The sequence below is a fragment of the Gekko japonicus genome, unplaced genomic scaffold, assembly GCF_001447785.1.
Source record: "Gekko japonicus isolate JY-2015 unplaced genomic scaffold, Gekko_japonicus_V1.1 scaffold649, whole genome shotgun sequence".
Taxonomy (NCBI): Eukaryota; Metazoa; Chordata; class Lepidosauria; order Squamata; family Gekkonidae; genus Gekko; species Gekko japonicus.
In genome coordinates this window covers 651,326-674,036 of record NW_015167555.1, presented here as the reverse complement: position 1 = coordinate 674,036, position 22,711 = coordinate 651,326, and the positions used below count along the sequence as shown (strand labels likewise).

Below are 22,711 nucleotides of genomic sequence, written 5' to 3'. Positions count from 1 at the left end.
ACCACATGAGATGGGGCGGGGATGCCTACCGGCACCCTGGTGGTGGACCTGTTGTTGGTTCTGGCTTGGCTTCTTTTTCAGGCAGTCTCTGGCGTTTCAAGACGACTTTTTTCATTGGTGGGACTGTTCAGGTACACGGCCCATGTCCGCTTCGGCCTTGACTCTGTCCGTTAGGCTCCGATCGCCTCGCGTTGCACGTCATCGCGCGCCTCCTGGTTTCCGCCTCCGCCGTCATCAGCCGCATGATGTTCTACTGCTCCACTGCATCGCCATTCCACTTCTTCACCACCGCCGATGCTCTGCTGCCGCCGATGTTATGTCGCCGTCTGTGCCGCCACCACACACCTCGTTGGAGGAGGGTGCCCCCTACCCATCTAAGGGTAGGTACCCATTTGTCTACTCAGTTAGTTGTTAATTGCTTTCGAGCCGCTGGGTGGGCGGGAGCTGGGACTAGGGCCGGGAGCTCACCCCGGCCGTGGTGGTTCTCAAACAGCCACAATGGCTGTTTGTAGTTGTTAAAGCAGGCGTTTTACCGTCTGCGCCACCGCTCAGCTGAAGGCTTGACAATTAGGCATGCAACCATAAGGCTGCATGGGCATGGATACAAAGTGTACGTTATATGCTGACCTGCTGCCACTGCCTCACCTGATTAATATCTGATACTCTGGCCCTGGACTGAATGAAACTGCTTGATCTCTGGAGCCCTGGCCCTGGACTGAACAACATTGGTCTTCAGAACCCGGCGCTACCTATGCCTTGTTTGACAAATGGACCAGGGTGTGGTAACTAGATTTTCGGAGCCTGCCAGCCAATACAGTTTGTGTCCACCCCACCACATAAGCAGAAGTATGGATGATGCAGCAGATTTGGCTGCTCAGAACCACACAGTGCAGATTCAGATACAACAGTTGACCAGTGCTTTGGCCCCACTCCAACAACAGCAGGTGGCTGCCACTGCTGTGGTTCTTGCTGTACCCCTCCCCCGATAAATGCCCTGTGAGCCCTCTGGGGAAGTTGGGGTGTGTGTGATGAATTTCTTGCTTTTCTGGCACAGTGCAAGCTATATATCAAGCTATGGGAACAGGATTTTTCCAACTACAGAACCAAGGTCAGCTTTGTGGGCCACACCACTACTCCTTTCCAACTCTCTGCTACTGACAAATTTCTCAGACTTGGTTATGCATATGAATAGCATTTTTTCTGATCCCCAGAAAGCTGAATTGGCACATTTGACAATCAAGGGAGATGTTCAGTGGCAGATTATATCATGGAGTTCTAACTACTGGCCCAAGACCTAGGTTGGAATGAGACTGCTCTGATGGGCCAGAACCTGGAAGGATTATCTGAAGCAGAACTCAATGAGGTTGCCCAGGTAGAACATCCCCCAACCCTGACCAGCCTGATCCAGCTCTGTCTGCCCATTGATGGGTGTCTGGAGGACTGAAGACAGGTCTGCAGTGGGGCTCAACTTAGATTGATGGGATGACAGCCTTTCCTAGCCCCTTTGGCAGGCCCTGCTCCTAGAACACCCACAGAGGCAGCAGGGGAACCCATGCAGCTGGGGGCTTCTCAGCCATGCCTGTCGAGGAAAAGGAGAGGCATGGTACCTTGAACTTGTACTTGTATTGCGAGGGATCAGGTCACTATGCAAGCAATTATCTGGGGAAAAAGAAGTCCCGGCCATAAGATTTAAGCTCCACACACCAAGTCAGTGCAGGCCTTGCTATATGGGAAGAACCACAAAATCCAAAGGCCCATCTAGCGCTGGTTCTCAACACCTCCTGGTCCCACTAAAGCTTCAGCTCCCTGATAGATGTTGGGTGCTTGCACACACCTTGATTGACTCTGTGGTTTCCCATTCAAGGACCCATGTCCTCATGAAACTTCCCAACCCTGGCAATAGCCACAACTCACCCAATTCCCTCAACTTTAGCAGCAGCCTATGCTGAGTTCCAGGATGTCTTTGAGGAGAAGGGAGCAGGTCAGCTACCACCAAGCTGGTTGTACAACTATACCATCAATTTAGTGCCCCCTACAAAGTAGAAGTGGTATTATCCTGGCAGACCCCTCACCCCTGGAAAGACATTCAACAGTTCTTGGGCTTTTCCAGTTATAGACAATTCATTTCAGACTTTTGCCCTCTTGGCATGCCCTTGACCAGATCTCCTCGGTTTTGAGAGTTGTTTTAGTGGTCCCTCATGACCCAGCAGCCCTTCCAGGAATTAAAGAAAAGATTCACCATCAAACAACTGCTGTGCTACCTGGAATCCCATTTGCAACTTGTGGTAGAAATAGATGCCTCTAGTAATGCCATCTTGTCACAGCAGGAAACAACCACCCAGCTGCTACGACCCTGAGTTTACTACTCACGACGGTTCACTCCTGCCGAGCAGAATTATACAGCCTGGGAATGGGAGCTCATGGTGATTAAAACAGCCATTGAAGTCTGGCACCATCACCTGGAGGGGGCTTGACACCCAGTACAGGGGCAGACGGACCATCACAACACTGAGCACATGTAAATGGCACATTACTGAATCAAAGACAGATCTGGTGGTTGCTTTTCCTCTCGCCGGGAGGGGGGGCTCAGCTGCGGGGCAGGAGGGCGCAACCCCCCAGCACTTCCCGCCTCTGCTCGCTTGCCAGCCACCACCTCCTCCTCCTCCTGCGGCAGGGCCCAGCAGGGAAGCCATCATTCAGGGCTTTTAGCAGCAGCCCAGCCCTGCTCCCCTCCCCGGCCCCTTCCCAAGGCGGCGGCAATCGCCCGGTTAGGGCAGGGGGCTTTTGGCAGGGGGCAGTTTGGCGCCCCTGAGGGCCGGCGCGCCCTAGGTGAGCACCTAGTTCGCCTAGCGGGCGAGCCAGCCCTGACGGTGACATTGGTCTTAGTTACATGAATATATATCTATGTCACCTATTGATACATGATTAATGTTATATAAAAAGTTTTTTAAATAAAGAGTTTATAGAGAAAAGAGTGAAATGATACTTTATATAGCTTTTAAGCTTAAACTGTACTGTTTTAGAGTCTTTTCTTCAGTCTTTGGGGGGTGGGAGCGACTTCTCCTTTCTCAGATTCCGATGTCTCTGAAGAGTTGGAACTGGTGCTTATTGAATCCTGTGAGTAGGATTCTTCTTCATCATCTTCTTCTTCCTCCTTATTTGGCTTTGGATTCTTTTCTTTCTTGTTTGGCTTTGAATTAAAATATTGATCCATAAATTTTTCCATTTTTGGAACAGTCAATTTTAAATCTTTTATCTTCATATTTAAAGCTCAGTCCTTCAGGGAAAGCCCATCTATAGGGTATTCCCTTCTTTTGTAAAGAGAGCATAAATTCTCTGTAAAGCCTCCTCTGTTTCCTGATTTCAAAGGGGTATCCGTTAAGATTTTTATCTCCTGATTCTTGATTTTCAAAGACTACCCCATCGTAGATTTTGGCACCAGTTCTCTGGTGGATCATTTAATGAATTTCAAACATGTTTCCCCTGGGAGTTTATTCTTCTTTATCAAATCTGGATAAATCCTGTAAGCCAAGTCCATCTCCTTCAGTAAATCCTCTTGTCTATAATCCATTACTGGGGCCAGGGCCTCTGCTAAAAGTTCCTTTAAGTTCTCATTTTTTTCTTCAGGAATCCCGTGGAAACGTAGAACATACATGGATCTTTCCAGCTGGAGCTGTATTAATTGCGATTTGTCAGCGGATCTTTCTTTTTCCACTTCATCCACTCTTTTAGTAATGCTCTCAGTCTGCTTTTCCATCTTTTTAAAGGTTTTTTCTGTTGTTGACATCCTTTTGTCCATTTGAGTCAATTGCTTTTGCATTATATGTAGTTTGGAGTTGAGATTCGTCATCTGTTCCATTAGGGGGCACTAGGCGTTTGCTAACAATGTAGCAATGTCTGAAGATACTTCCTGCTTGTGGAAGGAAGTCGTTGGTTGGTTATTTCTGGTCGCTATTTTTTTCTCCAACGTCGCTTTCTGCCCTCTCCCAGCCATAATATCAACAAGAAGTAAGTTTTCCAAAACAAGATAAAAGTTAGACAATTTTACTCTGTTTTGAGTCAATATGCAGCTTTCGATTCTCATTCGTTCACTTTTGCTTAAAGTCTTTTATTTCCGTTTTAAAACCACTTTTAGTTTTACAGGGGGGGGAGAGTCTTGAGTTTCCCCTCCTCCCACGCTTTGCAAATAGGTGCTTCTAGTTACTACCAAGGCTCATATATTTGCTTTGTATCACTTGAGCATTGCTTAACTCACAGTTAAAGCCTTGGAGATCTTCTAGAAGCCTTTTCAAACTTCTGACCATGTCTGCTTGTTCCGGCAGCCGTCTCTAAGTACCATTGTGGCTCTGCGGCAATGGGACCTGTCGGGGAAAATGAGTGCCTCAATTCCTTGGCCGTTGCCTTGGAAGAGGCTCTCCTCATCTCTCCAGGCTGAGGGTCTCCTGCAGAGACCCCGGGAGAGTCCAAGATGCACTTGGACTCTTCCCGTTCGCTGCGTCTCAGTGCACCCCCATTGGAGCGAGACGGGGTGCGTCTGAGCAGCAAAACGCTTAAACCGGAAGTCCGGTAGCATTGCCTCCTGACTGCTGTAAGTCATGATATGATGGTAACAATGAAATATGGCCAGAGGCTGTAGCAGTTGGCATCACAGGCTGTTGCTGTTAACATAGAGGGTCTTGCCCTAGTTCAGTTGGTAGCGGCTCCTAATCTAAGGCCTGGTGGAAGAGCTTCATTTTACAGGCCCTGCGGAACTGTAAAAGGTCCCACAGGGCCCTAGTGTCTTTCGGGAGCTCATTCCACCAGTATGGAGCTGCTACAAAGAAGGCCCTCACCCTGGTAGAGGCCAATCTGGCATCTTTCAGTCCAGGGAAGGTCAAGTGATTTTGAGTTCCCAACCTCAGTGCTCTCTGGGGAACATATGGGGAAAGGCCATCCCTCAGGTAGGCAGGCCCCAGACCATATAGGGCTTTAAAGGTCAGAACCAGCACCTTGAAGCAAATCCAGTATGCTACCGGCAGCCAGTGCAATGCCTTCCTCATAGGGAGCCCCATCAACAGCCTGGCCACCGCATTTTGCACCAGCTGCAGTAGATGGATTGGAGGAATATGAAGTGTCTCAGATCCTGGACTGAGAGGGAAGGGTGTCATGAGTCATGCTGTGAGGACTACTCAAGAGAAAAGGAGCCCTGTGTAGCCAGCCCCAAGTCAACAGAAGCTGACCAGCAGGAAATGAGCTGCAGGCTTGCCAGGATTCACAGCCAACAGCTGTTGCAGAACCATCACCACCCTCCAGCCCCAGCTCAGCATGTGAAAGTCAGTTGGCCATTCCCAACCCTCCAGTATCACCTACATCATTAGAGCGCCACAGACGGAGGCTGAGAACAGAACTATAGGTGAGATGGCAAAATGCACATCTCCTGGCCTGATGCCAGCTGCTTGCTGATAATGAAGATGAGTTGTTGCAGGACTGATGCTGGCTGAAGGCTTGACAATTAGGCATGGCGCTATAAAGCCACCCAAGGAAGGCTGCTGCACATGGATGCGACGACACTGCTCTGCTGAATCTTGGACCCTCTGACCTTGGACTGAATGACACTGCTTGATATTTGGAACCCTGGCCCTGGCCTGAACAACACCGGACTTCAGAACCCAGAACTAGCTGCACCTTGTTTGACAAACAGGTCTGGGCACGGCAACCAGATATTTGGAGTCTGCCAGCCAGCACACTGATTTAGGCATCCAGAGTACTTTTATCACCCTGGGTGCTGCTCCAGAGCCTGACTGCCTTGTAGGAGAGAGAGGCCACATTGTAGAGTGCATGCATGGTGCCTTGCATCCTAATTTGACTACTGCCACTTTACTGTGTGAGCCCTGGTACTTCAGTACATGAACTGCATTTTACAGCTGTCTTTTCCTACTAGATGGCTAACAAATAATGAATGCTTTAAGAACATACATATAACAACAATTTAAGCCAGTCTAACAATACATTTAAAAATCTCTATAATAATCCATGATACTTTGCTCCAACATTACTTGCACAGTGTGATCCAGAGGTGTCATACACATGCTAAACAGTAAACGAAAATCTTGCAGGATTTCAGAAGGAAAGTTCCTGGGAGATAAGCATTATTCAATTGGCATCCTCTGGCACATCCCTGTGCAGACCACAGGTGGACCTCCTCAGCAATTATGCCATTAATGTCACCAGGTCATGGTCTCTTGGAAGCTATGCCTCATAAGCAATAACAACAATGGCAATTGAAAGGTCTAGTGGGATCAATAGATTAGTATGCAATTTTTTACTGTCAATCTTTAGTCATCAGCCACAATTTCAGTTTCATACCTGAGTCAAAACCTGAACTGGGAGATGTCCAGCAAGCTAATATAAAGACCAGATGCTCATGAATCCACTGGGTGATTCTCTACTTTAAATCTGGCCTCCAGAATAACAGATGAAAAACAAAACGGCAACTAAAGCACCAAACACAGAAAACAGGAGGCAATGTCTAAAGAATGCCACCAAGGCAAGTAAATATTGGTAAAAGTTTGACATTAGAAGCTGAATCCGTGGATGGGTGCTTCTTTTCTCTGACACATGGAACTAATGCCTAAGAATGATTTGAGACTCTTATGCAAAACACATACTTGCAGATTGCTTTTCTACTTACTCTGGTGTTATTCCTTTCAGCTTTCAATTCTGAAATTTCTTCTTCCTTTTCCAGTAGTTGTTCTCTACATGCATTTAGCTCTTTTGTAAGTGCAGCAAATTCCTGCAAAATCAAACACAAAAACACGTATATATGTTAAAATGTAGCATTACTTTTAAAATGATGTTCATATTGATTTCTTTTCCAACTTTGATACGACATAACATTATTCCTGAAGCATTTAACAAAGCAATAGCAATGAAATACCTCTCAGTCATAGTCACTTGGCAGATATTTAGCTTTGAGACTACTCCATAGTCAAGAACTAATAGTAAAAGTGTTACACATTTTGATACTGAGCTTCAGAGTTTTTTTTTAATTATCAATTTAAAAGCTGTTACTTTTTGGATAATGTTAATATATTCTGATGAAAACCAGAACCAGAGTTCTTCCACATTGCAAAGGCTGCATAGTTACCATTCTTTGTTCATTCACTATAGACCAACACCGGATTCATGTCTCCCAATCCTATCTGTCCATCTAACTCCAATTCAGTACCCTTCTGTCCTTTCTATAACTATCTTTGCAAGACAGATAACTCTTTTTTCTTTACAAATCCTTCAAAAACTGAATGATAGAAAACAAGTAAATATATCTAATTGGCATAATTATCTCTCACTGAATATCAGATCAGATATAAAAATAAATCAATTGCTCTTTGCTTGCAAGAGTGAAGGAAAGAACATTGTGTTGTCAGTCAAAGGACCAGTAATGACTGGGTGTAGTAATTATTATTTATTTTGAGGATTTTTATGCTACTTCTCCAAGGAAATTGCCTGTGAGGTTTACAAGAGAAAACATAGTAAAAACATTATACCAATGCCATCGATATAGTTCACTATCCGCTAATGTAATATATTCCTTCAATTAATGCTTACCTGCAGGCTTCCAGATTTCTTACACAGCTCACACAATTTCATGTATCCCCACATTGCCTTTTCCCCCTTTGTTTTTACTTGTCTCGTTCACCCCAGGCTTCCTTTATTGTCCCCTTCACACAGGGTGATTTTCATTATTATCAAACTAGTGATAGTGTGCAATTTAAATATCTAGAAGTGGGTGAATTTTTTTTCACATAATGATGTGGTACATTTCACTTTTATTGGTGTTTTTTGCAATGGAGTGTTACTCAAAATGGTACAGGATAATACATGATCAGTAGCCATGTTGCTGGGGTCTTTTCCCCCCACAAGGAGTGTACAGGATTAATTTACTCAGACCAATCCAGGGATGCGAGGGAATCCAGTATTTCAGCACATTAAACAAAATCCACGGGACAGTCTGTACTATCCCTGGTCTTCACAACAATTTGCCACCAGAATCTCTTTTCTCGGTGATCCCCATCCAACTTAAGAGCAGAGATTCAAACTCTCAGTTGGCATCTGGGACTTAACACATTAGCAACTCTAACCAGAGTGCACACTATTTACTCTCACAAAGGTAGCTCTGTGTGGTCAGCGTTAGACACAAGATTTAGCCTTGGAGTTCAGTTACAGCATCAGAGACTATTACAAATGAGAATGATCTTTATTCAGTGCATAGCACAGCAAAAAGACTAATAGAGGATACAAAATAACAAAACCTACGGCTATTTGCCCTTATTACACATTAATAAGATTCATAGTTACCAAATCCAGGATAACATCCAACAGTCCAAGATAGTCCAAGGTATACAGTACAGTTAGGCACCAAGGGATTTTGAAGAGAAATCCCATCTTGCACAGGTATGTAGTCTCAGTCTGTTCAGAGATACAGATCCACAGTAACAAAAGGTTGGCAGCTGGCAAGCAGTCACAAAGAAACTCTTTGTTTCAAAGTTAGGATCCCAGGAGCAAACGAGCAAGAGATGCAAGAGAGCCTTTCTATAGGGAACCACGGAATTATACCCCAATCCCAGTCATAATTAGCTGTGGCCATCAGCCAATCACGAGTGGCAGGGTGTGTGCCCAATTGCTGGTTGCCATGGTTGCCAACATCAGGTGTGTGTGGGGATTGGCTAGAAGGTTAGAGGCCCTGCCTGCAGCCAGGTGACCCAACCTCCAGCTTTCTTCATGGTGTACGTGACAGGTCTCATGTGAGCCCTAGCATGGAGCCTTAAAGTCTGGCTCTCGATATAGAGGTGTTAAAGAATGTACATGGTTATATGGCATGGCTATTAAGTGGCTCAGGCCATCTGGTCTCACCATTTGGCTTGCAACAGGAAATAAAGACACAGCATGTCATCAGAATGTCATCACAGGAGAAGGCATGAGAATTTAGAAAGCAATATTTCTATACAAGGTGGAAGATGGCTACCACTACATAGGTAATGTGATTGGCCAATAAAGATCAGAGAATCACCTTGTGGCCACCATCAGGCCCATTCTATTTGGCGTGGGAAGTTACTTGTCCAAAAAAAACAATGCAATACCTGAGGTCAGGAACTTTAAGCACCAGAGAAAAGAAATGCATTGTCATCTGTGGAGAAGCGCCATTTTCAATTTCTGATTCTCAGGTGTACTTTAGTGCAGAACTTCATGGCTGTATCCTCCATGGCAGCAAACAAGAAGGGACATGGCAGCTGTGGAATCTCCTGGAGGGAGAAGGAGATGCTGGACCTGCTGACCTTTTGGAGCGAGGAGAAGGTGCAAGAAGCTTTGTGAGCTTCTCACTGAAACATTGATATGTTTGAGAGGATTGCTGCAAAAGGGCACAAGTGCTCAGTGGTGGAGTGCAGGACCAAAACTAAAGCCTTGCACCAGGAATAGAAACAGGTTGTGGCACATAACCACCACTCAGGAAAATCCCAGGTGACCTGCCTATGCCACAAAGAACTAGACTGCATTCTCAGAGGGGATGCAAGCATTTGGCCAAGGCACATGGCCAGTAGTCTAAATCTTCAAATTTTGCAAGAGGAACCAAGGGGCTCAATGGAGGTAATTGAGGAACTATTTGCTCATGATCTTATTACTATTAACAGATAAGACATTAGGTTTCACAGTCAATGGGTGTGTGTGCAAAGTTATCAATGCTTTCTTTTTCCTTTCAAACAATGGAAAGGCCTTCTGTAGCACTGCTGCAAGCAATCTTGTTTCATCTGAAGTTCTGTATGCAGCCAGGGTCACAAGAAATGTGATTCAAGGTAGGAAATCTTTGGCATGGGATTGCTAGTGGCCATTTCTACAGCAAATACTCATTTTTAATCTGTATCACTGTGTGCAGGTGCTTGGAGAACATAAGAACATAAGAACATAAGAGACGCCAATGTTGGATCAGGCCAAAGGCCCATCCAGTCCAACACTCTGTGTCACACAGTGGCCAGAAATACCAGTGCCATCAGGAGGTCCAGCAGTGGGGCCAGGACATTAGAAGCCCTCCCACTGTTGACCCCCCCCCAAGCACCAAGAAGACAGAGCATCACTTGCCCCAGAGCCCCTAGCTATACCTTGTGGCTAATAGCCACTGATGGACCTCTGCTCCATATGCTTATCTAATTCCCTTTTGAAGCCGTCCATGCTTGTAGCACCCACCACTTCCTGTGGCAGTGAATTCCATGTGTTAATCACTCTTTGGGTGAAGAAGGACTTCCTTTTATCCGTTCTAACCCGACCGCTCTGCAGTTTCATGGAGTGCCCACGAGTTCTTGTATTGTGAGAAAGGGAGAAAAGTACCTCTTTCTTTACCTGCTCTTTCCCATGCATAATCTTATAAACCTCGATCATGTCACCCCTCAGTCGTCTTTTCTCCAAGCTAAAGAGCCCTAAGCGCTTTAACCTTTCCTCATAGGGAAAGTGTTCCAACCCTTTTATCATTCGAGTTGCCCTTTTCTGCACTTTTTCCAAAGCTATAATATCCTTTTTAAGGTGTGGTGCCCAGAACTGCACACAGTATTCCAAATGAGGTCTCACCATTGATTTATATAGGGGCATTATTATATTGGCTGATCTGTTTTCAATACCCTTCCTAATAATCCCCAGCATAGCATTGGCCTTCTTTATTGCAGTCACACACTGTCTCGACATTTTCAGTGAGTTATCCACTACAACTCCAAGATCTCTCTCTTGCTCAGTCTCTGCCAGTTCAGACCCCATCAATGTGTATTTATATTTAGGATTTTTGGCTCCAATGTGCATCACCTTGCACTTGGCCACATTGAACCCCATTTGCCATGTTGACGCCCACTCGCCCATCCTTGACAGATCCCCTTGGAGTGCCTCACAATCCTCACTGGTTTTCACCACCCTGAACAACTTTGTATCATCCGCAAATTTAGCCACTTCACTGCTTACTCCCATCTCCAAATCATTAATGAACAAGTTAAAAAGCAGTGGACCAAGTACTGATCCCTGCGGTACCCCACTGCTTACCACCCTCCACTGAGAAAATTGCCCACCTACACTCACTCTCTGTTTTCTATGAACTAGCCAGTTTTTGATCCATAAAAGGACTTGTCCTTCTATCCCATGATTTTTGAGCTTACTTAGGAGCCTTTGATGAGGAACTTTATCAAAAGCTTTCTGGAAGTCAAGGTAAATAATATCTATTGGATCCCCCTTGTCCACATGTTTGTTCACCCCCTCAAAGAACACTAACAGGTTAGTGAGACAAGATCTTCCCTTACAGAAACCGTGCTGAGTCTGCCTCAATAGGTTTTGTTCATCTATGTGCCTACTAATTCTTTCCTTAATAATGGTTTCCACCAATTTACCCGGTATCGACGTCAGACTGACTGGCCTGTAATTTCCCGGATCTCCTCTGGAACCCTTTTTAAAGATGGGAGTGACATTAGCTACCTTCCAATCCTCAGGAATGGAGGCAGATTTTAAGGAAAGATTACATATCTTTGTCAGGAGATCTACAAGTTCACATTTGAGTTCTTTCAGAACTCTCGGATGTATGCCATCTGGGCCTGGTGATTTTTCAGTTTTTAAGTTGTCTATCAGTTTTAGGACCTCCTCTCTCATCACCTCAATCTGACTCAGGTCTTCCAACACCCCTCCTGAAATCAGTGGTTCTGGAGTGGGCAAGCACTTCTCATCTTCCACAGTGAAGACGGAGGCAAAAAATGCATTTAGCTTCTCAGCCATTTCCCTATCATCCTTCAATACTCCTTTTACCCCTTGGTCGTCCAAGGGCCCCACTGCCTCCCTGGCTGGTTTCCTGTTTCTAATGTATTTGAAGAAAGTTTTATTGTTGGTTTTTACGTTTTTTGCTATATGCTCCTCATATTCCCTTTTTGCCTGCCTGACCTCAGACTTGCATTTTATTTGCCATAGCCTGTCCCTGATGGATTAAAGTACCCTGGTCCTGCTCCTACATTTAAGAACATAAGAACATAAGAGACGCCAATGTTGGATCAGGCCAAAGGCCCATCCAGTCCAACACTCTGTGTCACACAGTGGCCAGAAATACCAGTGCCATCAGGAGGTCCAGCAGTGGGGCCAGGACATTAGAAGCCCTCCCACTGTTGACCCCCCCCCCAAGCACCAAGAAGACAGAGCATCACTTGCCCCAGAGCCCCTAGCTATACCTTGTGGCTAATAGCCACTGATGGACCTCTGCTCCATATGCTTATCTAATTCCCTTTTGAAGCCGTCCATGCTTGTAGCACCCACCACTTCCTGTGGCAGTGAATTCCATGTGTTAATCACTCTTTGGGTGAAGAAGTACTTCCTTTTATCCGTTCTAACCCGACCGCTCTGCAGTTTCATGGAGTGCCCACGAGTTCTTGTATTGTGAGAAAGGGAGAAAAGTACCTCTTTCTTTACCTGCTCTTTCCCATGCATAATCTTATAAACCTCGATCATGTCACCCCTCAGTCGTCTTTTCTCCAAGCTAAAGAGCCCTAAGCGCTTTAACCTTTCCTCATAGGGAAAGTGTTCCAACCCTTTTATCATTCGAGTTGCCCTTTTCTGCACTTTTTCCAAAGCTATAATATCCTTTTTAAGGTGTGGTGCCCAGAACTGCACACAGTATTCCAAATGAGGTCTCACCATTGATTTATATAGGGGCATTATTATATTGGCTGATCTGTTTTCAATACCCTTCCTAATAATCCCCAGCATAGCATTGGCCTTCTTTATTGCAGTCACACACTGTCTCGACATTTTCAGTGAGTTATCCACTACAACTCCAAGATCTCTCTCTTGCTCAGTCTCTGCCAGTTCAGACCCCATCAATGTGTATTTATATTTAGGATTTTTGGCTCCAATGTGCATCACCTTGCACTTGGCCACATTGAACCCCATTTGCCATGTTGACGCCCACTCGCCCATCCTTGACAGATCCCCTTGGAGTGCCTCACAATCCTCACTGGTTTTCACCACCCTGAACAACTTTGTATCATCCGCAAATTTAGCCACTTCACTGCTTACTCCCATCTCCAAATCATTAATGAACAAGTTAAAAAGCAGTGGACCAAGTACTGATCCCTGCGGTACCCCACTGCTTACCACCCTCCACTGAGAAAATTGCCCACCTACACTCACTCTCTGTTTTCTATGAACTAGCCAGTTTTTGATCCATAAAAGGACTTGTCCTTCTATCCCATGATTTTTGAGCTTACTTAGGAGCCTTTGATGAGGAACTTTATCAAAAGCTTTCTGGAAGTCAAGGTAAATAATATCTATTGGATCCCCCTTGTCCACATGTTTGTTCACCCCCTCAAAGAACACTAACAGGTTAGTGAGACAAGATCTTCCCTTACAGAAACCGTGCTGAGTCTGCCTCAATAGGTTTTGTTCATCTATGTGCCTACTAATTCTTTCCTTAATAATGGTTTCCACCAATTTACCCGGTATCGACGTCAGACTGACTGGCCTGTAATTTCCCGGATCTCCTCTGGAACCCTTTTTAAAGATGGGAGTGACATTAGCTACCTTCCAATCCTCAGGAATGGAGGCAGATTTTAAGGAAAGATTACATATCTTTGTCAGGAGATCTACAAGTTCACATTTGAGTTCTTTCAGAACTCTCGGATGTATGCCATCTGGGCCTGGTGATTTTTCAGTTTTTAAGTTGTCTATCAGTTTTAGGACCTCCTCTCTCGTCACCTCAATCTGACTCAGGTCTTTCAACACCCCTCCTGAAATCAGTGGTTCTGGAGTGGGCAAGCACTTCTCATCTTCCACAGTGAAGACGGAGGCAAAAAATGCATTTAGCTTCTCAGCCATTTCCCTATCATCCTTCAATACTCCTTTTACCCCTTGGTCGTCCAAGGGCCCCACTGCCTCCCTGGCTGGTTTCCTGTTTCTAATGTATTTGAAGAAAGTTTTATTGTTGGTTTTTACGTTTTTTGCTATATGCTCCTCATATTCCCTTTTTGCCTGCCTGACCTCAGACTTGCATTTTATTTGCCATAGCCTGTGTTCCGTTTTATCAGCCTCACTGTGACTAGCTTTCCACTGCTTAAAGGAATTCTTTTTACTTTTTACAGCCTCCATTACTCTGTTTGTTAACCATGCAGGCTTTTTCCTATACCTGTTTGTGCCTTTCCTAACCTGCGGAATATATATTTTTTGAGCTTCTAGGATCGTAGTTTTAAATAGATCCCAAGCTTCCCCAATTGTTTTGACCCTTTCTACTTTTCCTTTCAGTTTCCTCCCCACGTGTCCCCTCATATCAGAGAAATTACCCCTTTTAAAGTTAAAAATGGTTGTGTGAGTCTTTTTGGCCAATTCTCTATTTGTACAAATGATGAACTCAACAACATTATGATCACTGTTTCCAAGCGGTGCAATCACTTTTACATCTCTCACCAGGTCTTGAGTGTTACTTAGGACCAAATCAAGGATCGCCTCTCCCCTGGTAGGTTCCGTGACCATCTGCTCCATAGCACAGTCATTTAGAGTGTCTAGAAACTCAATCTCTTTTTCCCGGCTAGAACACATATTGACCCAATCAATGTGTGGGTAGTTAAAGTCACCTATTATTACACAGTGTTTTTGTCTAGTTGCTATCTTTAAGGCATTCATCATTTTATAATCCTCCTCTATCTTTTGATCTGGTGGGCGATAACAAACTCCCAGTGTTAAGTTTCCTTTTGGCCCCCCTATTTCAACCCATAGAACTTCCAGACGCGAATCCAATTCACTTAGCCTCTCAATCTTTCTAGACTTTATACCCTCTCTGACATACAGAGCTACCCCACCTCCAACCCTTCCCCCCCTATCCTTCCGATATAATATATAACCGGGAATCACTGTGTCCCACTGATTTTCCTCATCCCACCAAGTTTCAGAAATACCCACAATGTCTATTTTTCCCTCCGACACCAAGCACTCCAACTCCCCGATTTTACCTCGGACACTTCTAGCATTTGTATAGAATATATTGGGAAGACCCATCTGTGTGTGTTTGGTTGGGGGAATGCTCTGTACACTCACTTTTCTTCTCTTGTGACTCTTTGAAGAACTATCTTGAATTGTGCCTGAAAACTTTTTAATGTGCTGTTTTCAAGCCTCTTGAAAGGGGAGCCTTAAAGATGAGAATTCCTTCCCCTGACCATTTAAGGCTGCTTCGAATTTTGCCGGATTTTACAACCACCTAGTAAACTTGGAATACTAGATCACACACACACATAAACTGGATCCCCCTGACAGAGCTTCTTGCATTGTGGGTGGGCAGATAAATTGTTGTGTGTTGTGTTAGTCAAACTGAGGGCAGATTACAGTCTAACGTGGCCAAAGTGCAGAGTGGAGTCATAGGAATTCAGTGAACAGAAGATCAGTTCCCTTCCATCTAGCAATTCTCATGCATGCTTAAGAAACCATGAACTGGAATTTTGGCAGAAGCGGTATTATTGGGTTATCCATTATGAGTCAATTGCATTTAGCTTTGTGCTCAGCTTTAGAGGTGAAAACTAATAAGGATGTGGTCTGTGTGTAGATGAGGCTGGTGATAGTCTCCACAACCCCTTAGAATTTTTGGCTACTGGCGCTGAACCAGGACCGACATTTTGAATTAAAAGCATATGTGACTATGAAGAGTAGTTTATCAATAGATAATTTTATTATTCTACATAACACTTTTGAAATAATTATATATTACTCAGTTTAGCTGAATCATTAGGCACATAACATAATGCACAAAGAATATTGCAGTAAGAACAGGATGCTTTTGCATGTGAAAAGTTCTTCCATGCTTAGGGCTTAATCAAAGCAATAAACTGTAAATGTAATGATTTATAGTTTTACTGAGGTAAATCATGCATTACTCTGATGTACTTGCACTTTAAATAAGAATACTTGCTTTAAGCCAACTTAATTTCATCAAGTAACTAAATTAGTACTTTGATTTAACTGCTTTAATTAATGAATACTTTATTTATAATATTAACCAATGACACCATCCTGTTTTGCTTGGAACATGTTCTCAAAAAAGACTTTATGTGCTCCCCCCATTGATTCCTATGCAGCTCCCAGGCATCTCTCTCCCTGCACCCCCCACTCTCTGATTGGTCAGCTCTATGAATTGGGAGTGGCCAACAAGCACCTGTGAGGTTCAGTAATGCTGCTGGCCCAGCCTCTCCGATGGCTTCCAACACACTCCCCCCACTTCCTACACCTAATAGGCTGTTGTCTGTCGGGTGCAGCCCCACCTCCACAGTGGCTTCTAATACTCCTCCCCCCTCCCATCCTACATTGGACAGGCAGCTGCCTGTCAGGTGTAGGAGAGGAGGAGGGATGCTTACAGCTGCCAGGGAGGTTTGCTCAGCAGGATTGCCTTAGCACTGCTGCTGACGCAGCCTCCCTGATGCCTTTAAATACAATCCCCCCCAACACGGTGTCTGTCAGGTGTAGGAGCAGGGCCAGGGTATGAATGTTTATGGGGAGATAGTAAAGGACATTTCTAGGAGCCATTTCGATCCATGTCTCCCTCATGAACCTGAAGAAATGCCCACCACATCACCACTCCCTCACACCAAATTCCCCTCACGCCTCTCACCTCTTACTGCCCCCAAGAAAGTTCCTGGCAAACGTTGAGTCAGATACACCAAGGCTACAAGGTGGAGGCAGCTTAGGAATGTGGCAAAGACATTTGCACATAGTACTCCTGCAGAGCACTGAGCTTCACAGGCCAAGTACCAGTAAGATCACCCTGAGGTGCTCAGAACAACACAGTCTCCATATGAGCAAAACAATCCAGGAACACAAGTAGAAAGGCCATCACTTTCGTGGAAGGTAGCAGGAGTTGACTTAACAGACGACTGCTTCTTAAATGGAGAGTTCTATGTGGCCTGCTCCAGAGTGAGCTCATCAAGCAGCCTGATGAGCCTAGCACCTGAGGGCAGAACCACCAATGTGGTCTAGAGAGAGGTCCTTCAGTAGAGAGGGAAAAAAATATGTACGGTATGTCTCACTTCATTTCTTACACTACAATCTTCTCTGTTAGAATTCCTACAACAAATGTTACATTTCAGACTTTACATCAGTAGTATTATAATTGGATTTACGGAACTTAAATACCATAGCGATGCACGGGTAGCAGGCTAGTCACTAATATAATGAGGAATAGAAAGAATGGGTGAACATATGCATGTCTATTGTATTCTTGCTCTCTCACATTCTCTTCTAGCAAGACATTATGTGCTCTCAGAAACTCATCATGTGGATCTGGCTGGTAATAATAACAATATGGCATACATATTCTCCTGTCCTTTTGTATTCTGCCTAGGGACACTTTCTATCATATACTATCCACTAGTTTTGACTGGCATGGAGGATGCACAACACACTTAAGCTAATTAATGATGATCCACTAGAATGTAGGCACTGTCACTTGTTGTCGGCATGTGCTTTAAGGGTAGAGACTAGGTTTACCAGATTGCATCAGCAAGTACTAGGAGATTTGGGGGGCGGTGCCTTGGAGGGTGGAGTTTCAGAGGATGTGACATTAGTTCCTGTGTGATGCTCTAGGAACTTCCCCAATCTCTGTTAAAGCCCATAAAGACCTGGGAAGTTCCTAAAGTGACATGGTGAATGGGATGTCATTTTAGGTGAAGGGCTGGAGTGTGTAACATCACTACTTGGTGACACTCTGGGAATCTCTACAAACTCTATAGTCTTTACTGTAGAGATCAGGGAAATTCTTAGAACCTCACCACTGGTGCCATTTCCCTCTCCCCTTTTATCTCCTCATCTTCATGTCATCAAGGGCAGGAGATTGGAGCTGAGGGTGAGGGCTTGTCTGCTGCGACTGAGCAAATGGAAAACCTAGCAGAGACAGATGTGTGTAGTATTGCACCACTTGTTACACAGTGGTGCCTGCAGATGATGGTTACAGCAAACTGCAAGGGGTTCAGCCTTGGTTTTCTTTCCAGGAGGGGCAGGGTTGGGGGCAGGAGGGCTTGGCTTTGCCTGTACCACTACCTCACTTCTGGAGAAGACCCAGAAGTGGTGTAGAGTAACTCTAGAAAGTGCTGGAAACTCTATGTTAAAACAATAGCGTCTCAAGCAATTTCTAGAGTTACCATAGGTAAAGGTTCCCTTGCTCGAAAGCCAGTCGAATCCGACTCTAGAGTTGCGGTGCTCATCTCCGTTTCAAAGCCAAAGAGCCAGCGCTGTCTGAAGACATTTCCGTGGTCATGTGGCCGGCATGACTAAACACCTTGGCGCACGGAACGCTGTTACCTTCCCACCGAAGTGGTCCCTATTTATCTACTTGCAATTTCTTGCTTTCGAACTGCTAGGTTGGCAGGAGCTGGAACTAGAGACAGGAGCTCACCCTGTCTTGCGGCACCCGGGTCTTGAACCGCTGAACTACTGACCTTCCACAGCCTGCAGTTCAGCGTCTTAACCACTTGAGCCACCGCAGCTCCAAGAGTTACCATATGTCCAGGTAAAACCTGGAAATGATGTAGTGGTGAAGAAAATGACACCATTAAATCCCCCCCCCTATAATTGGCAGCAAGGCTGCAGGAAGGGATGGAGGGGGGGGTTATGACACTGGTTGTGTTGTCACATCACTTCCGGTAAAAAAAAAATTGGGCACAACACAGGTAGCTCTATGAATTGCTGAAAATTCTATAATTTTACCATAGAATTTCTGGTGATTCCTAGAACAACTGTATGTCACGTGTGTGTGTGTGTGTGTTTTTAATCGAAATGATGTGGTGCCACAGATGACATTGCAGGTTTTCCCCCCTTCTACCACTGCTTAGAGCAGCTGCAGGTAATAGGAGCAGGGGGCAGGGGATCTCCCTCCCCTATTAGGGTAATGGGACCCATGTGGGGCAAATAACTAAGGATGCCTGTAGGTTGCCTGACAGACCTAGTATTTCCCCTAGCTGCAATCCTGAGAACACACTACTTGAAGTAAGCCCCATGAAATAAAATGGGATTTACTTCTGAGTAGACCTTATGATTTCTTCCCCAACTTTTGTAATTTCCTGTCCTTCAGGCCACTGATTGGCTTTGAAAATGATTAGCAACCATGTAAAGTCCTGAGTTCAGAGGCATTGAATAGTGATCAGCTCATGTTTATTAAAGCAAGCAAAACGAAAGACAAACTAGTGAGGCCCGAGCCCCACTTATATCCCTGCAGTACCCCACACCCAACACACACCCCAACACCAGTGATAGATTATTTACAGTGGAGGAGTCCATCATAGGTCTACTCTAGAATCCGGGCACTCCAATTGGTCTGCCCTAGGATCCGATTTCTCTATTGTTCTAGCACCCGAAGGTGTACTTGGCCACATGGCTTTGCTAGTGCTGATGTAATTATCTCAGTATATAACAAACCACAAAATTGTTCATCCATTCCCCAACCCTTAAACATGTCACTCTGGACCTAGGGGCCACTGAGTGATAATTTTAAAGGGGAAAAATGCTATTTGAATATGCCATTCATACTGTGGCTAAATTTGTGTTCATATTCTTTATGCTGTTAAACTACAAGAACAAGTTACTAGCTGCAGTCACACTGGAAGCTTGGTGTGATCTCTATTTGCAATGGTTTGAATAGTTTTGGGCTCCCAAACCACGGCGGGGGATGCGTGCGGTTTCACAGGATCCCTGCCGTGGGGGACAGCGATACGCGTTGCACCGCCATCGCCAGGATGTGACGCTACGTGTCGCTCTGGCAACGGGACTCCAAACAGCCCCGTTGCCAGAGCGACGCGTAGTGTCACATCCTGGTGACGGCGGTGCAACGCGTATCGCTGTCCCCCGTGGCAGGGATCCTGTGAAGACGCACGGATCCCCCGCTGCGGCTTGGCAGCCCTAGAATAGTTGCAGGAAAGTTTTGATCAGACATCCCACCCTGAACTGGCTTCACCTCCCACTCACCCCATGGTCAATTGTTCAGATTATTGTGGCATCCTGGGGTTTTTTTTGGTCTTTCGTGCATGCACGTGTATCTGAAGCTCCAGCTCCTTTTTGACAGCTCCACAATCCCTCTGCAAAGTACTCTGGTCCCTCTCAGCCTCCTTTACTTTGCCTCTCTTCCTTGGAACACATGGGGGGGGGTAAAAGTGAAGATTTACATGAGAGTAGTTCCATTGACTTCAGTGCATTGAGCCTTGTGTCAATCATGGGATGCTCTCAAAAAGCAACTCTCATGCAGAAACAGGAGAGGGTTTTTTTGGGGGGATTTGTTGTTCGAAAACAACTCCCCTGGGGACTTCTGATCCAGAATGACTACTTGGCCATAGTGATTGACAATGCCAGGTGCAAATATGCACTTATGTGCACATAGCTACCAGAAAAAGAAAGAAAGAAAGAAAGAAAGAAAGAAAGAAAGAAAGAAAGAAAGAAAGAAAGAAAGAAAGAAAGAAAGAAAGAAAGAAAGAAAGAAAGAAAGAAAATCAAAGGAGGTGGAAACAGAAGGGAAGGTTCAGACTTCCCAAACGGCTGGACTTCGCAATAGGGGGTTTCAGACATTGGGAAATGCCGGGTGATATCCATAAACACCAGACTTTGCCCGGTGCCTGATTACTGAGCTTCCAAAGTGGGGCAGAACATGGTGGTGATGACTGGGGCATGGAAGGCAGATGTTGCTGTCTGATCATGCTTTTTAAATCCGCAAAGGTACCATAATGATATTGGTGCAAACTGCTCATGTGATGGCAGCCATTTATCATGAAGTTACAGGTAGACAGTACTATATCTGCATTTTATTTTATTTTTACCCTTTTCACTATAGTGGAAAAGGGCAGCTATAATGAAAAGGGGCAGCTAGAGATTTTGTCTCTTGCAATGTATCAGCAGGGAGGGAAGGCAGCACGGTATAGCCTGATCTCATCAGATCTTGGAAACTAAGCCGTGTCAGTACTTGGAAGAAAGACCACCAAGCCTCTGTAGAGGAAGGCAATGGCAAACTACCTCTGCTTCTCACTTGCCTTGAAAGCCCCTTGCTGGGGTCGCCATGAGTAAGGTGTGACTTGATGGCACTTCACATGCATACATAATATAACAGCAAGCCTTTCACTGTAAATGGCTTATTGTAAGAATAGAATTTGCATGCTTGGAAAACATATCAGTAACAGGAAAAGATGTCTGTTTTGAATTCAGGTGTTAGAAAAACACAGGTAAATGCCATTGGTTGCTATAAACATTCTGTTGAAGTCTGTCATGTCATATATCACTTAGGTTCTGCATAACAACTAGCATTTCCAAAAATATGTTACCCACAAGTCAGAGCAAAGAAATGCATGCTTTGTTTTACCCAGTTACATAATAGAATGTGATGATAATGACCTCTGCTCTGTATTTGCCTCACAGATGCACACAAACCAAAGGGATACTGTCATCTAGAATTATTGTTTGCCACAAAAATGTTGCATGGTCAGTCATACTTTAGGAAGCCTCAAGGTAGAAACTGCTCCATAACTAATACCATTTGACAGACAGAACTGTACTCTTAAAGTTTTATAAAGAAACTGTTGGGTTACAGCACCAATTAAAAAGCTAAGCTTGGAAATTATTTAGCTCATTATCCAATTTTATACTGCAATTTGAAGTTTTAAAATAGTTGCTGCACAAAAATGCTGAATGCTTAATAGAATGAGGAAGAATATGAATTAGTTCAGCAATGCTGCACAACAGTTCATGAATTTGTACATTTTCCAAGGTAGTGATCAGAAGAAAATTAGAAGCATCTGTACTAGCCAGTATTCTTACTTTCCCCCAACTGATAGCTTTCCTTTGCATGAGAGACAAGTCTACCAAATGCACAAATTATCAGGTCAAATAAATACTCATATCATATCTGTATTGAAACAAGCTGGTCTAGACACTTTTTTAAAAAAGAAAAAGCATTGACATTCTGAAATCTTGCTGACGTGTTCAGCCTGGTTAATTTTGTCACATTCACACATTTTTCTCCTCACATATAAAATTATTTAGGAAAGATACAGACAGGTGAACCAGTACAATGAGTCATAATGCAGAGTTAATAGGAACACATCTGTTAATGAGGTCTGTCTCTCCAGAGAAGACATTGCTACACTGTAATTTTTGACATCTGCGGTATTATCTGTCCCTTATATAAAGCCATAGTGGGGCCCAATGTTCCAATGCATACCAACAGTGTTTGGAGGCTTGAACTGTCAGTCAGAAGACGCTGGCTGGGTTGGCTGGCTGCTTTGTGTAGTCCCGCCCACATCAGCCCTGGCCAGTGTGTTCGGCTCAGTCTGCTCTGGGCCTCTGACAGGAGAGGACCATCTGCAGACTGAGCGCAGGGACGGGGCTTCTACGGCTGGGCCGCTTCAGCCCACTCTTCTCTGATTGGGCCAGTGTTTCAAGATCATTTGCATATGGAAGCTGATTGGACTTCACTCCATTCCACACCTCAAACTCCCCCCCCCCGCAAGACAGTTGGAATTGTCGCATATGGGACCTACTGTATTCTGAGGTAAAATCTGTCCTCACTCACAACACATCACTTCCCCTTCAAAAGAAACTAACCCAATAACACAATCATGCCACACCACAAAAAAGAAAGATCACACCACAAGCAGAATACCACAAGGCAAAAAATGATAGGAAAAGGTGCCAGCAGTCACCCCATTACTGCCACAGA

The 22,711-nt window shown here is 44.7% G+C and overlaps 1 protein-coding gene across 8 annotated transcripts in view; it reads right to left on the bottom strand.

Moving 5' to 3' along the window:
- Window positions 1-22,711, bottom strand: part of PPFIA2 (protein tyrosine phosphatase, receptor type, f polypeptide (PTPRF), interacting protein (liprin), alpha 2) — a 414,803-nt gene that overhangs the window by 149,523 nt on the left and 242,569 nt on the right. For all 8 annotated transcript variants that reach the window (XM_015413721.1, XM_015413717.1, XM_015413720.1 and 5 more), the window contains one exon: window positions 6,671-6,772. In XM_015413721.1, coding sequence (XP_015269207.1) covers window positions 6,671-6,772 — 102 coding nt within the window. The remainder of the gene's footprint in view (window positions 1-6,670; window positions 6,773-22,711) is intronic.